Genomic DNA, 16,489 nt, shown 5'->3' with positions numbered 1-16,489 from the left:
TCCCTGTGTGCCTTGATATCCTGGCTGGAGCTGGGCAGATCACAGTCCTTCAGCACCTCCTCTGCCCCTTGTGCAGTTCCGGCAGCTGTGCCTTGCATGGTATGGGAGAGCTCACACTCGGGACTCACAAGGGATGCTCCACACCTGACTGCCCTGGGGCACAATGGACCACAAATGTATCTGGAGAGCTGTGGAGTCACCAGCATGCAGGGGAAAGGGTCCTTGCACTCAACAGGTGGGCTTGCAATCTTCCTACTTCATTATTTCCAACAGAAAGATAAATGAACAGCTGCTCTGGACTCATGTGCCTCTCTCAGGCCAGCCTTTCTGGAGTGGTAAGGATTGCTGGTTTACAGGCTTAGGAAGAAATGGGACTCTCTCAGGGTGGTGCTGCCTGCCTGCTGCAGCTCCTAACTGTGCAATCCTGTCAAGAATGTGGTCCAAGACCCTCCTTACCTGTGGGAGCCTGCATGGCAGAGCTGGGGATTGTAGCAGCGTCCTGGGGCACAGTGCTTGTGTCTGGCTCTGGGGTACTGGTTGTTGGAGAGGTGGGTGCTGGGTTCAGCAATGTCCTAGGTTTCCTCTGCAGAAAAAGAGGAGATATTTCTCCTTTTACCCCTGCTCTCCTTTACCACCCATGATCACTACACTCTCTCCTCTGCATCCAACAGACAAGGCACTGTGGAACATGACACATTTCTGATGGTGATGATGGGGTGTCTCAAGAACCTAGTAATCAATACGTGTGTATTTTACAAACCACAACCCTGAAAATAACAAGCCTGGGACCTGCCACCTCTGCTTGACTCAGACTAGCCACACACAAAGGACAGGAGAGCTTACTCTACCCTTTGGCCATCCTGTCATGTTCCCAGCATCTGCCATGCTACTCCGCAGCCAATGCACTTCCAAAGACACGGATTCTTGATGGAAATGATCTTTAGGACACAGACATTCTCTACAGCTCTGGGGCTGGGCTCTGAGGACACTCCCAGCCCACACACCCCTCTGGTCTCCTACTTGCTGCAGTCACACAGCCAGAGGCTGAGACAAACGTGCACAAACACACGCATGCACCAACCCATGGCAGGACCTGCAGCACCTGCTGTTCACCCGCCTGCATCAGCATCAGCTTTTACCTTACTGCCAGGCTTGGGGCCTCTCTTTCTGGGGAATTTCAAAGGCTCCACTGACTTGGAGGGTGTAGGCATGGGGTGGTGGATTAGCGCTTTGGTCGTTCGACCACGCTTCTTCCCTGTTTTGCGACGCCTTTGCCCTTGTTGATGCCCCAAAACAGTCTTTGTGCTACTGTGCATGCTAGGTTTCTCCGAGTTTACTTCGGAGGCAGGTAAAGGGCTCTTTGGAATCACAACTGAAATAAAAAGAGAAAAAGCAAATGTAATTAAATCAGGTGAGAATCAAAACAAGAGCAGCCTCCATCTTTACACAGTGTCACATGGAAAAACCTGGAGTACTCCCAGACCCCTGGGCGGGGGACTGCTCTCCATGCCAGAGTAAAAACCAAACACACAGATCCCCAGCTCAGAACTCGAGCTGGGGGACACTGGGGCTTAACCTGGATGGGCTGAACTCCAGAAGGATCATGCATGCAGCCATACCTTCCTTCCTGAAAGTAACTGGCACCTACAGCTCTTCCTTCTGCAAGCAGTGACCTGCCAATGGCCACAGAAAAGGCTCTGAGAGCATTCCTAGGGAGGGATCAGCCAAGACCTGTCTGACAGTCACAGAGCCAGCGCTGCAAACACTGGAAATCCCCTCTCTCAAGGCTGATGTCAAACCTGTCCCTAAATTTCCAGCAAACTGCAGTGGAAGGGACCAGCTCCGTCCTCGCTGCCTACAAGGATTACTGCACCTGGTCCTGAGCAGCAGCTCATCTCAGCTGGACCAGCTGCCCTGCCCCTCCACAAATACCAGAGGCAGGTGTATTCCTTCTTATCTTCTCACTCTTTCCACCACAAAACCAGGTTTCTGCTATACTTGCCTACACATCCCCTAAATTTGGTCAGTCATCTTTCCCAAGCCTGCTAAAGGCCAGAGATATGCTGCCCAGCTTAGCAGAGCAGTATTTCCTTCTGTTTTAAATTTCTGCTAAAAAGAAACAAACCAAAATCCTGCTGCATTTTGAAAACTGCAGAATGATCTTTAGGATGTCTTATTTCTCACATCTGGAAACCTCAACATAGGGGCAAGGAGTTAGGAAAAAACACAGGCAAACACTTTTGAAATCAGAGGCCTTGTAGTTATGAAAAGAAGTCTTAGCCAGGGAAACAGAGACAATAAAAGATTGATACCAGGATGGCACAACTGTGGGCATATACAGAGATTTTTAAGGTTCCTGTAATGAGGTTTTAGGAGCAGTTACTGTGAGCAAGGATTTATTCCCCTGGCACAACGAAGCTGTGGCTGCCCCTGGATCCCTGGCAGTGTCCAAGGCCAGGCTGGAGGAGGCTAGGAGCAACCTGGGATAGTGGAAGGTGTCCCTGCAAGGGCAGAGGGTTGGAATGAGATGAGCTTTAAGGTCCCTTCCAACCCAAATCACAGAGTGCATCTGGGATCCAGCCCCATTCTGGCTGTCATGTAGGCATGTTTAGTTTTAATTTTATTTCCTTGCTTTTGTGCATTCTGTATCAGAAGCTGTGAAGAAGCACACAGACATCAGGATGTATCTGACTTCCTGAATAAAGAGTTTTTTGTCTTAGGCAGACACTGGGAATGTGGCAGAAACAGGGTTTTAATACTTTTTGTGTGAGCTGTTAGCGTTAAAAAGCAAGACTATTTTGCTGTTATGAAAATGAATGTGATGGCTCAGGTGCTTCTTAGAGCTGATGGCACTCCAGAAGTGTCACCTGCTCCAGGTGACACCTGGCACTGAGCTGCAGGGAGGAATGGCACAGGTAAGGCAGGTGCTGATCATGGAATTGTGGGGCCTCTGGCTTCAGGTGTGCAATGACTGATCTCAGCAGAGAAGTGTTTGTATCAAACCATTTATTAGAATCCCACAAGTTGACAGAACAAGGACAAACAGGTTGAATGGAATAGGTTGCCCAGAGCAGCTGTGGCTGCCCCTGGATCCACCTGCCCAAGGCCAGGTGGAACGGGGCTTGGAGCAGCCTGGGACACTGGGAGGTGTCCCTGCCATGGCAGGGGTGGCACTGGATGGGCTTTATGGTCCCTTCCAGCCTACACCAATCCATGATTCCAGGATTCTAAAACTCTCCATACTTCAAAGAAACTGTTAAATATCAAAAGGATGTGGAAGCCAGGGCAGGGAGCATTTCATTTGAGATCTGCTCACTGTCTAAACCAAGCTGTGCCACAATGAGGTTTCTCTAATGTGGAGGGAACACTGAGAATTCTATACACAAGCTGTGAGGCAAACCTGTGCTCTCAGTTTTACTAGTAACAAACCCAGAGAAATGGTGCATTTGGGGAGTTGGCATGCAGTAGGCAGAGCAGCTGGACTGCACCCTTTGCTCCCAGGCTGGGACCACATCACTGGGAACTCGCTGCCAGGAAAAAGGAGACTGCTGTCAGATGAAGTCCTGGTGCAAGCTTTCACTGTATAATCTTATGTTAATAAGAGAGTTCATCTTTTGGTGAAATAAATGCAATAAAAATCTGTTGCCCACTTCAGCTGTAAAGACAGTACATGTAGTAGTAATGTACCAGGCTTGAAGAATTGGTTTTGGGATTTGGGCAATAAAATCCCATAACTGGGTGCATGCAGATCCCATGATGGGACACCTCATGTCATTCAGCCACCCAGAGGAGTTCCCACTGTGCCTGTGCCCCTGGCAGCACATCCCTGGTCCCTGCTACAGCCACAGCTCCTGCAGGGATGGAGGAGCTGCCACAGCAAGGGAGGCTGTTCACTAAAACAGGCTAAATTACATCTAAATGTGCAGCCAGCTCAGGCCAGAGAGACACAGGCTGTGACCTAGATTGGTGCTGTGTGCCCAGCAGTGCTGCTGAGCACAGCCCTGAGCACAGCCCTGGACAGACACTGATGTTTTCCCTGGGGCTGATTCCATCAGACTGATGCAATGCACAGACATTTTTCTGACCTGCAGTGATTTAATGAAATGAGCTCTTATCCTCCCACAATCCAGCAGACTTGCCTGGCTTTTTGTTGGATTTGAACCAGAATCTGAGCAAACATCAGCCTGCGCTAACACATTTCTCCTGCCCTACCAGATGCACAGAGCTGTGTGAGGAGGAGACACCGAGAGCTCCAGAGCAAAGTCCTCCCACCAGCTGTACCTGAACATCAATGGTGCAGCTCCCAAAACACAGGGTTACAGCTGGGCACACTCTGCCTCAAACCCAAGGCACCACTTCCAGTGACTGGATGCTTCCTAAAGGAGCCTGTAGTTTCTTTTCAGTTGCCTGTTATTTTCCTACAGGATTTCTGCACCTGCTGTCATGCAGATGTGGTCCAGAAACATGGGATTGCTTTGTAAGGATCAGTGCCCAGCACTCAGCCCTGCCTGCACCCACAGAGCTCCAGAGGTGGAAACAGCTGTGCCCAGCAAGCAGGATTATCTCACAGCTCCAACCACTGCCCAAGTCTCCTTTAACTGCCAGAAGCTTCAATTTACTGCATCTTACTCTTACTATTACTACATCTTAATTATTAAGGACCTAAAGCTATCAAAGAGTGTCCAAAGAGGGGTCACAAAGCTGCTGAAGGCTCAGGAGGGGCAACACAAGGAGCAGCTGAGGGCTCTTGGTGTGTGCAGCTGGAGCAGGGCACACTGAGGGCAGAGCTCAGGGATCTGCAGCTCCTCCCGAGGGCAGCTCCCATCTCTGCTCTGGGACAGGGACAGCAGCCAGGGCACGGCTGGAGCTGGGCCAGGGCAGCTCAGGCTGGAGATCAGGGCAAGGTTCTTCCCCCAGAGGGTGCTGGCACTGCCCAGGCTCCCCAGGGAATGGGCACGGCCCCGAGGCTGCCAGAGCTCCAGGGATGCCCAGGGTGGGGGTGTTGGGGGGTCTGGGCAGGGCCTGGGTTGGACTGGATCATCCTGTGGGTCCTCCCAGCCCAGGATATTCTGTGATTCTATGATTCAGCTGGGGACAGTCAGCCCAACAATGAGCAGCTGCCAGAGACAGCCTCATTTTCTTCTTCCTTGTACAAGCCACTAAGAGGAGCCATATTTTCAGAAAATCAAGTAGGGCCTCTCTTACTTAAAAAATCAACTCTTCCTGAGTAAAGCAGCATCTCTGTGCCACAGCTTTGTTGCTCACCTGAGCTCTGAGCAATCTTACCATCCAAAGCTGGCCTTGCTTTTGAGGAGCTGAGCCATGCAATCCTGAGATCCCTTCTGCCCTGAATCTGAACTCATGGTTATTCCAGCTCATTAAGGGGACAGAAAACTAATCACTGGAAATTTTCTGCTGGCTGAACTGTCTTGTTTTGGGTCACACAGGCATCCAGGACAATGGCAGACATGGAGGAGGAGGAAGCTGGCTGGCATTGGATCCATTTGGCACGGTGAGAAACATCACCCTGAAAATGCAGCTCAAACACAGCTGAACTCTGAGCCAAAGAGAAGTTGGGCACCACTGATGATGTTATTCACCACTGAAGGATTAGTTAAACAAGAGTTTTGAGCTTTCTTCAGAAACAAAGAGACTTGACAGAGAATTCCTGATTTCAGGCTCTACCTCCTAAAGCCAAAATATTCCATCAGCTGATACAAGGCACCTGCAGCTGCCCACCACACTGTGACTCAAACTGTTGCTTACAGGAGACTCTGCACAGTTGCCATCCACACTCTGAGGGTTAGTCAATGCTTGGAAGCAGCATTTGTCACCCATCAGCTTATCTGAGACTTGTCACAGCTTGAAGAAGACAAAATTATGTCCTTGGGACAAGAATTACAAAGTCAAAACCTGTAGAAAAATATGGAACAGAAAAGTTTGAAGTTGCAGAAAGGTTTCCTGCGTTTCTCTCCTATTTACAAGGTTCATTTACCAAGAGCTGCAGGAGCACAAATCCCAAATTCCCATTTGCTGTGCCAAGGGCTCTGAGATACGGCTGAGTTCATGTGCTTCTGCCTGGAGATCTCTGCAATGGCCCCTGCAGTGTCCTGAAGTGCAGGGGGAGTTTTCTGAGCACACCACTCATGCCCACTCCAAAGCCCCTCTGACAGATGTCCTGCAGGCCACCCCTCCAGTGTCCTTTGGTGCTCACTGCCCCTTGTCCATCTTCAGCACTTCCTGGGCAGAAGCAGCACTCAAAGAGATGGGTTAAACAGACCCATTTAAGATAAGCAAATTTGCCAGAGAGCAGAAATCTTGTTGAGAACTGGCTGAATCCTTCCCTGTGTGAGGCATTTCAATCCTGAAGGTTGGAGCTGGACAGGAACTGGAGCTCATTGCCTGTCCCAGAGTAAAATGTGAAAGCTTCAAAGCCCTGTGATTCTTCCCAAAGCAGAGACCATCATCACTGGCCACCACGAGCACAAGTGGGACAGAAGTACAGGCCCTGGGAAGGATCCAGACTTGGGCTGTCCTGAGCTCTCAGCAGACATGGCAGACACAACACAGGACCAAGGGTGGGAGACACAGTCTCCTTGCAAAGACAGGGTTTAAGAACAAGACTCCAAATCCTGGAATTTAAAGGGTGACCAAGCTTCTGTCACCAAGGTTGGAATATGGTGACAAGAAGAAACAAGGCGTGGAGCATGAAATCCTTGAAGTGAAATTTGTAAAACTGAATGTTTAAATCCTTTCACCCTGATGGGAAATTCTGCTCTCCCTCTGGCTGTCCTACACAAACTGTCATCCTGGGCATACTTTAGGCTGACTTCACTCTGCTTCCAAACCTCTCAGCAGAGGATGGCTGGGCAGAGCCACCAGGCCTGCCTGCGATCAGCAGCTCGGTCAGGCACTTTTAGATCCCTATAAATAACAGCCCTGGAACACTCCTCTTCCTTGAGGTTGTCCAGTTCCATCCTGAAAGCACTCAGACTTCCAGTCTGCACAAGCACAGCCCTGCACCATGTCCCAGTGAACAGGAGTGTTGTTGCTGGTCAGAGATCTTGCACAAACAAAGTGATGACCTGTCACATTCATATTTTCTGGAAAAATCCCTTTGCCCAGGATGCTTCTCCTGGGAAGCTGAGAAGCCTCAGAGAAAAAGGAAAACAATATTATCTCATTGTTTCTCCTGTGTTTTGCTGCTTTGCAATGTGGCTGGAGATTGTTTATCCAACAGGTGATTGTTTCATTGGTTTCAGGTGAATTGTTTTGACTTAATGACCAATAGGGCCAAGTTGTGTCGGACTCTGGAGTTTTCATTATTATCTTTTAGCCTTCTGTAAGCATGGCCAGGAGCTGGGCTTGGTGATCCTTGGGGATCCCTTCCAGCTCAGGACATTCTCTGACCCTATACCCCCTGAGCAGAGCTCCAGGCTCCCAGCCAGCACTCAGCTGAACAGAAAGTCCACTTCACCTTGTATTCCTAAAAGCCCAGACATGTATTTAAGGGTTAAAAAGTACATGTATAAGAGGCATGAAAAGATATGTAAGGTGCTGTACACCACGTATGAGGAGCAGAGTAGGGATTGCTGGCCAGTGGACATCCCTGGGAACATCCCACTGGTGTGGGTGGGATGCTGAGGGAAGTTTGCTGCACACACACAGAACTCCCCCTCCTTTGGGACAGCCACTGGGACCTGCCTCCCCCAGCAGCTGCCTGGCTGAGGTGGAGAAGCTGCAGGTGCACAGGGTGAACTGTCCCACATTCTACCTTGCTGTGTAGCCCAGCAGAGCCAACATCCATCCCCGGCCTGTGGCCAACGTGGAGAGAGGACCAGGACCCACCACAAGCATAGGCACTCCCAGAGCTACATTTCCCCCATGTGGTGCGCTGGTTTGGATCTCCCAGCTCCAAGGTGTGCAGCATCCAGACAGGAGCACCAGGAGATGCTCAGGAGCCCACAGCCATCTGGCCACTAGCCACAGAGGTCTCCCAGCAGGCTGCTGCACAGGCAGCAGTGGAATTACCAAGCAGGCATGCAGGCTGCTCCTCCTTGCTGTCTGACCTCCCTTTCCTTCTTTAACACACACACATGCCCTAATGAAAGCTCCATGGAGCTGGCTGGGCCCCAGCTCCACCAGCTCCCTGCCCAGCCACTCCAGCTAAGCAAACACTGCTGGGAGTGGGAGGCCCTGGAGATGAAGAAGGACCATGCCTGGGAGAAGCCCTGCACTCCTCCACCTCTGCTGGCAGCAGAGACAGATTGGAGCTGACTGGAGTTACCAGCATTAAATAAACATGCCTGTCCTCTTTGAAGTTCTGCTTCCCTTGAACATGAGCTCATTCCACGAGGCCTCTTTTTGCTCAGCCCCAGGAAGCCACAGGGTTACTCATTCTCCATGGAGTTAACTCTTCACAGGATTCTCCACCTCCCACAAGGGCCTCACACAGTCAGTCCAGTAAATGAGCACAGACCAGTTTACCACAGCAGCACGTGACTGTCTGCATGTCTCTCCAGTTCTCTTTAAGAGGAATTCCCACCAGGAAAGGGAAACTGCCCAACTCCACCACATGGTCCTGCAGGCTGGCACATGGAGAAGGTTTACTGCAGCTCAAGGAAAGGGCAATTCCTCTATGGTGATGCATCCTCCCACCCTGCCAAGAGCAGCACTCTCAGGTCTGGGAGGACTATGCTCAACCCTCCACCACAGCAGGGCTGAGGAAACACGGGAGGAATTTCATTAGAGAAAGTTCCCAGTACTCTGTTCTTTATTTTAATCCCACAAAGTGCAAGTCAGAAATTCTTTGTCAGGAGAGGGAGCAGACAGTCACAGAGGGAGAAGTAAAAGCACAAAGACAAGGCTGATCTCAACTTCCTGGCATTTTTGCATGGCTCATGCAATCCCTGCTCTTGTCCCAGGAGTTGGAAAAAAAGGACAAAGAGAGCAGAAATCTGCCTGAGGGTGAAGGCTGCCTCTGCCTGGAGTGGGGGGAAGTGACTTTTCGGGGGTCACTATTTTTGTACATGAGCAGGAAGTGCAGAGTCACTGCACATGGAGCCAATGGGAAAGGGAGAAGCCATCCCAGCCACCTGCCAAGGGAGAAGCACAAGCTCCCCAGGATGCCATAATAGGGTCTTGTTTCTGGATAATTGACTGGGCTCTGCTCACTCACAGCTTCAGCCCCTGGCAAGAGGAGGCTGGGGAGGAACAGAGCTGCCTGTACTGGGGCTGAGGGTCAGACAGGTTCCCACTTCTCCTGAGAAGGGAGCTTCCACTGTACTCCTGAAAACTTCCATCCCCAGGTTACTGCCAGGAAAGCTCCCACCAAATACAAATACATCTTGAGCCACTTGTGCAGTACCTGAGAGACACCCTGGAGATGCCTGGAGAGAGCTCCAGGGCACCACTGGAGGAGTCAGCCACTGGCCAAGAGGGCCCCAGTGCTCTGCAGAGCCTGCAGGGCAGCAGCAGGTGGGACACAACAACCAGCAAGAAGAGAGGGAGTGGATGGGAACAGCAAGGCAAAATGTAGAAATCCAAGATAAAGAGGAATCATCTTCAGCCAAGGGGAGCTCACAGCTTGGCTTGCACACAGATCATATGAGATCACTTAGGCAATCCACTGAGATCAGCCCTGAGCACAGACCTGGCCCATGCCAGGGACACAGGGCAGCACCAGCCTGACAGGGCAGCATGAGCTGACCCAGCACTCCCAAGAGCAACAGTCTTGTCAGAGAAATGCCTTTCCTAAGCAACTCTTCAGCTCTGGCAGAGAGGTTGTTCTCCTGCCCCTCATTTCATTGACAAGCAATGTGCAGGGCTTGCCAGCCAGCAAATGCCAGAGGGATGTGCATGGGGACAGTGACAGCCCCCCTGGGCCCAAACACAACTGTGATGTGAGAAAGCTTGAGACATGTCTTGAGAATCAAACCAGCCATTGCTCAGGCCTTTTCAAGGCAGCAAGCTCCCCAGCACTGCTCCTACCCAACAACCACAGCCCTAGAACAAGGCAGGTATGACCTGCTCCACAACTGCTTTGTCCACTTTCACAGCAAAGGCACACCAAGGAAACTGCCCAAAGCACAAAGAGGCGCAGTCCTGCAGCTTCACAGTTCTCATTATTCCAGGCCCCCTGAGAAAAACTGCATCAGAAAACGTGGTTCAAAGGCACAGGAGAAACTTCAAGGAAATTCCTGGAGAGGAGCAGACCTCAGCAATGTTGTACAGCACCATGCCTCCCCAGAGCCATCATCCTGCCCATCTTTATGGGTATCCACTCCTCAGCACCTTGGTGCCAGGCTGTTCCAGTGCTATAAGTCTGATCACCTGTACCTTTACCACGCATGAAACAGCACAAAAACCAGACAGGGCACCCAGGTGTCCTTGCTGCCAGTCTCTGCCTGCTTTGCTGCTCTTTGAGAGCTGAGTGGAGGAGCAAAACAGCTAAAAAACAACGTGGGCCTTACCTTTTGTACCAGGGGGCTGCAGATTATCTCCAGTCAGCGAACACCAGCCTACGGGAAAGATGTCCCGGGAATCATATCGGCACCAGTAATCGAAGGCACCTCTCCAGCCATCAAATGTTATGAGGACCTCAGAACCTCTCACCTCCCCAATGGTGGCCGGGCAGATGAAGTGAGGGTTCTTCCTGTCCACTGCCTCCAGCTTCATACCTGTCTTGAAGAAGTTTTGGGAAGGAGATGGTGGTTCCTACAAGAAGAAGTGGAATATATGCTCAAAGGGGATATGGCAATGCCTCCCCACACCAGGGCTGTGCCCTCACCAGCAAACTCATCTCCACGAGCAGCTGAAGGGAGTTAGTGGGCTGAATTTGAACCCCAACAGGTGTGCACACACTGGCTGGGCTACACAGCCACTGCCCTTTAATCAAGAGGCAGCAAAGTCCACTACTCGCTGCTGGACTGAACCCAGGGAGTGGGACATTCCAGAGAGGTGCTGATGTTTCCCCCTTGCATTCCCCACTTTGAGCAGCACCTGCAGCCCCAGTGAAAAACCAGCTCCCGCCTCAAGCCCGAGCCCTGAAGCCCAAAGCACCTCCTTGACAGACCTCTGGCTACATTCTGACATTGCTATGACACAGCTGCAGAGGACACAGGTCTGTCCTAGAGCAGCCCCAAGGCAAAGCTGTGCAGTGCCACCTCCTGCGGGACCAGCACATCTTTCATGAGACACCAGCTCTGAGTCTGGTGCTCTGCAGCCAAGTGGCCACTGCCAGAAGGATCTGCACAAACAGGGAAATACCTTGTGAAAAATCCGGACAGGAGCCATCTCTGCTCCATTCAGAGTCTTCAGAAGGAACATGGGCCAGGAGGAGGCATTCAGCCGGAAGCCTGAGGGGAGGGAAGAGGAGATGAGACTTTTAGACTGTGGGGGTTGATGGATCTGGCAGCACATGCCTGCTCTGATGGGAACTCACACAACTGTGATCCTATACCACCCTCCTCCCATGCTGGAGTCAGGTGGGACTTTAGCCAAATGTTCTGAATGCAAAGCATTTGTGTTATTGAAAAGAAACATCTGGAAACAGCTGTCTGACTGCAATATTCACTTCTCAGAACAATCCCATTGACCATCCAGACAGAGCACTTTGTGCAGCACAAGTGCTGCCAGCTCCAGTGATCCTGCTGCAGGGGAGACATGAATCAGCAAGTGCACACTCAGGCTATGGAATTTCTTCCTCAACAGGGAATTACAGCTTCTGGGTGGCCTCCTCTACCTCTAGTGTGAGCTGCAGGCAAGCTAATCTGAAGAAATAGAGGCTGTGACTTGGCTGGAACACATTACAGGGAAGGATGTCAGCTTTTGGCTCAACACCTGCTGTGAAAAAAGTGGAGAAATAACAAGAGGGGGCTTATGGGAAGAAAAAAGCAATTTCACATGCTCTGAAGTATGTGGCACTGACTATGACTATACAACCAACAGAAGGCTCTGGATATCACAGAACATCTTTGCTAAACGTGCATCTTCCTACACAGGCAATTTCTGCTGCTCAGCTGTTTTTGGGGGGGTTTTGAGGGTAATCCTGGCACTGGACTTGGACTAAGAGCATGGCAAAACTTTGCCAAGGTTGCTCAGCACAGGTCACCCTGCCAGCCCTGAGCTCTGTCAGATCAGCTTGGAAACCAACCCAAGTAGCCACAACTGCAGGGGATGGAAGAGATCAGCTCCCACAGTGGCAAAGAAAACATTTTATGTGTATCACAGAACATCCTGAGCTGAAGGGACCCCAAGGACCATCCAGTCCAACTCCTGTCCCTGCCCAGACCCCCCAACAACCCCACCCTGGGCATCCTGCAGCGCTGGCCAAAGGCTCCTGGAGCTCTGGCAGCCTCGGGGCCGTGCCCATTCCCTGGGGAGCCTGGGCAGTGCCAGCACCCTCTGGGGGAAGAACCTTGCCCTGATCTCCAGCCTGAGCTGCCCTGGCCCAGCTCCAGCCGTGCCCTGGCTCCTGTCCCAATTTTTACACAGAATTATCTGTGTAAAAAAGAGCAGCAGCAGATGTGTGCACATGAAAAATACTACAGGAAAGAGAAAACCCTTACTGGGTTTTCTGTGCCCTTGAACTCTGCAGGCAGGAAGGACAACTGCAGCACTAGCTGTCAGTTACCTGTCCTCATGCTGGGAGCAGAATCATCCAGTTCCACTCCCCGGCTATGGGCAGGGACACCTTTCCTGATCCCACTATGCCAGGACCTCACCACGCTCACAGGGAAGATTTTTTTCCCCAACATCTCACCTAACCGTGCCCTCTCCTCTGGCGCAAGGTTCAGCAGGTGGCACAGAGCAGAGCCGGGCACACGGGGCAGCCATCCCGGACCTGTTCCCGAGCCCAGCCGGGGCTGTGTCACCTGCGCTTCGTGCCCTCTGCTGGCCACACCCGCCATGGCACAGGAGGGACCCACCGCGCCCGGGACAGGGCTTGGGAGAGATGGGCAGAATCACTGAATGGTTTGGGTCGGAAGGGACCTTAAAGCTCATCTCATCCCACCCCCTGCCATGGGCAGAGACACCTTCCACTTCGACCCGGCTGTTCCAAGTCCTGTCCAGCCCGGCCTTGAAGATATTATTTGGGGATATGCTAATTGAGAGATTTATGAAGACACTAGAACTGCTGGGCAGCAGAATGCAAAAGCAGGTTAATTTTGCAGGAAAGAATCAGCAAATCAGCTTGTCACTGGGCTAGCATTAAAGAAAAAGGAAAGTGTTGTGTGTTTAACAGAAAACCGGAAGAAGTGTTAGACTGTCCAGGCTATTTATAATGTTGTAGCCAAGCAAAATTAAATAAATATAATTATGAACTATTGCAAGTATCCCTCCACATGAGACAGGACGTAAGTCACTGTGAACCTTTTCAGACATTATGTTTCCTGTCCAAATAGCCAGGTATTGAATCCTAGAATCACATGGTAGCTTGGGTTGGAAAGGACCCTAAAGATCAACCAGTTTTACCTCTCTGACATGGGCAGCAACACCTTCCACTATCCCAGGTTATTCCAAGCCCCATCCAACGCAGCTTTGGACACTTCCAGGGATGGGGCAGCCACAGCTTCTCTGGCCAACAATCCAGAGCTTGAGCTGCAACCAGGGCAAGCAGCTCACCTTGGTGAGCTCTTTCATCTACACTCTAAAGGACCTCCCTGTCCACGTGTCTGTGTGGAAATACAGACCTGGTGTGTTTACAGACCTTGTGTGTATCCCAGAGTGGGCAGGGGCAGGCCGTGGGCCTCTGTCCCAAGCACAGATCTATAAAACCCCCCAAGCTTTCCCCACCATCAATTCAACCCTCACTGGACAGCTGAACTCCAGCTCACCCAGTGGAGGCTGCAGCATCCCTCCATTCTTCTCACAGTTCCCAATGGGCTGGATCTCAGCAGAGTCCACCAGCCTCCAGAAGTCGTTCTTGTTGTCGCTGCCGTCGAGGCGCAGGCGCAGGCGCGCGCCCGTCAGCCCCACCACGGTGGCGATGCACGTGGACGTGGTGTTTCGGGGGTCCTGGGCCTCCAGCTTCATACTGATCTTGAACTCGTTTGCAGGTGGAGTGTAGGACTGAAAAGAGTGGAAAAGGGGCCAGTCAGAGCCAGGATTGCCAATAAATGCATGCACCAGTGTGGAAACTCAGAGCACTGGGAATATTTCCCTGTCTGCTCTGGGGTGCCCTGACCCCCAGGGAAGCACTGACTTTGACCCTCATTCATGGAGAAAGTTTCCTAAACTTCAAGATAGATTAGAATCCATTGAAGTCTGAAGTAGATTACAGAGAGTAGGTGTATCACTTAGGTGGGAAATTTAGGTTTGGGGATTTTTAGTATGTTGTGGATGGAAGCAAGATGGAGGGCACAGGGTGTTGCCCTGGGTTTCTCCTTCATGCTTCTTCTTCCTTCTTCATGGGTCTGGGTGGCATTTTGTAATTGGGTGGAAAAGTCCACATTGTGGGCTCTTTGGGATCAGTTATTGGGAAAATAAAAGGGAAAATAATCTAGGTGTCAGTTCTTAATTGGATAGTTTAGCTTTAAAAGACCTTGTAACAAAAGACTGCTGGCCATTTTTTGCGGTGCTTTTCCAGTGAGCTGAGCCTTGTGTGGACAGTGTGCAAGACTCTAGGTAAGATAACAATAAACAAGAACCTGAAGATCGAAAAAACCCAGTGCGTTTCTCTTTCCTGACACAAGAGCACTCCAGGAGGGTCTCAGGCACAAAGCTTCCAGCAGTAGGAGCACCTAAATGGAGTCTGCTGAAGGCTGAAAGCCCCTCCAGGCACAGCACAGAGGCACCACAGAGAACTCAGCAAGCCCTGGCACGTCTGTAACAGACCCCCATCCTTTCATCCTGCATCATCTAGACAACTAAAGCCTGTTCTCTTGGAATCACAGAATCATTAATGCTGCAAAACACCTCTAAGATCATCAGCTTCAGCTGTTCCCACAGTACTGCCAAGCCCACCACTAACCCAGTACCCCTAAGCACCACAACTACATGTTTTCTGAACACTTCCAGGGATGGGGACCCCACTAGTGCCCTGGACAGACATTTCCTTGGCCTGATCACCCTTTCAGTGAAGAAATTTTCCTGATATACAACCTGACCCTCCCCTGGCACAAGTTGAAGCTGTTTCCTCTGCTCCTGTCCCTTGTTCCCTGGGAGCAGAGCCTGACCCCACCTGGCTCCATCCTCCTGTCGGGAGTTGTGCAGAGCCAGAAGGTCCCCCCTGAGCCTCCTTTTCTCCAGGCTGAGCCCCTTTTCCAGCTCCCTCAGCCACTCCTGGGACTCCAGCCCCTTCCCAGCTCCGTTCCCTTCTCTGCACATGCTCCAGCCCCCTTGTTGTGAGGGGCCCAAAACTGATGCCAGGATCTGAGGTGCAGCCCCACCAGTGCCCAGTGTGGGGGATTAACCCTCTCCTGGGAAGACTCACCCAGTCAAACCCAGACCCACAGAGACACTCACTCTCCCCTCTGCCCAGAGCCAGGTGTCCCACACTGATTCACTCCTGCACCCTCTGTACTCAGCACAACCACCTCTGGGCTCAATACCTGCTGCCCAGGGGCTGCTACTCTGTCACAACAATTGGGTGAATTCTGCTGAAAATCTCCTGATTGAGCAGGATCCACCAGAAGCAGGATCCCAGCCTACTCAGGACACTTTCTCCAAGGGCTCCTGCTTGACAGAGTTAATATCACACTGGTGTTCCCAACATGCACATCTGAGAGAAAAATCTTCTGTGCTACTCTAAATGCATCTTTTTAATCTTTGCTTCAGCACCTGGATTTCTGTTAAGTCTCCAATATCCTTAAGCATCTTCCTTTCCAAGCCAGGGGCCTATCCCAGGCACAGAACTCCAGGATCCCCAGTGGACCATAGCCTTTGACCTTTCTTGTTTTCACCCTCTTACCTGCTTGAAACAATGGGCAGGAGCTGGGATGGCACATGTTTCTTTCAGGTACTTCTCCCAGGTGAAGTGACCTGAGAAGTAAAAACAAAAGGATTCAAATAGGAAAGGATGAGCAAAATTCCCAGCAAAAGAACTGGCCAGACTCCTAAGCTGGCAGTTCTGCACTTCTCACAGAGGAGGTGCTCACAGGCAACACGTTTTCACCAAGAACCTCTGATGTTTGTGAGCACAGAAGATTTACAACTGCAACTGACAGGCAGAACAAAGCACAGCGCTGCCTTCGGCATCCTCCTGCCTCGGTGCTGCTGAGAAGGGGCTGCACAGAGTCAGGATAACAACCTACAACTTAATGGAAAACACCCAGCACAGATGGGAATCTGCTGAGTCCTCCAGACAACTGTCCCTTAAAAACCATTCATTAAACACATCACTCAGTCTGGGGACTGCAAACAGTCACCGTGGGCTACGAGCAGCACAGCTTGGGGGCTGGAATGAGATTATCTTTAAGGTAATTTCCAACCCAAGCCATTCTGTGATCCCATGATTCTAAATCATGGATTTAAAACAGGAACCTGC

The 16,489-nt window shown here is 51.2% G+C and overlaps 1 protein-coding gene across 6 annotated transcripts in view; it reads right to left on the bottom strand.

Moving 5' to 3' along the window:
• SCMH1 (Scm polycomb group protein homolog 1) overlaps window positions 1-16,489 on the bottom strand; it is a 60,107-nt gene that overhangs the window by 18,641 nt on the left and 24,977 nt on the right. For 5 of the 6 annotated variants that reach the window (XM_041479306.1, XM_041479307.1, XM_041479309.1 and 2 more), the window contains 6 exons: window positions 15,914-15,984; window positions 13,839-14,073; window positions 11,269-11,357; window positions 10,473-10,716; window positions 1,140-1,372; window positions 457-583 (listed from right to left, as the gene is read on the bottom strand). In XM_041479306.1, the coding sequence (XP_041335240.1) occupies window positions 457-583; window positions 1,140-1,372; window positions 10,473-10,716; window positions 11,269-11,357; window positions 13,839-14,073; window positions 15,914-15,984 (999 nt within the window). The remainder of the gene's footprint in view (window positions 1-456; window positions 584-1,139; window positions 1,373-10,472; window positions 10,717-11,268; window positions 11,358-13,838; window positions 14,074-15,913; window positions 15,985-16,489) is intronic. The other variant, XM_041479312.1, reaches the window with a different exon arrangement.

Source organism: Pyrgilauda ruficollis, unplaced genomic scaffold (genome assembly GCF_017590135.1).
Source record: "Pyrgilauda ruficollis isolate IOZ18807 unplaced genomic scaffold, ASM1759013v1 scaffold48, whole genome shotgun sequence".
Taxonomy (NCBI): Eukaryota; Metazoa; Chordata; class Aves; order Passeriformes; family Passeridae; genus Pyrgilauda; species Pyrgilauda ruficollis.
The sequence above is the reverse complement of the archived record's forward strand: the minus strand, read 5'-3'. Positions and strand labels throughout refer to the sequence as shown.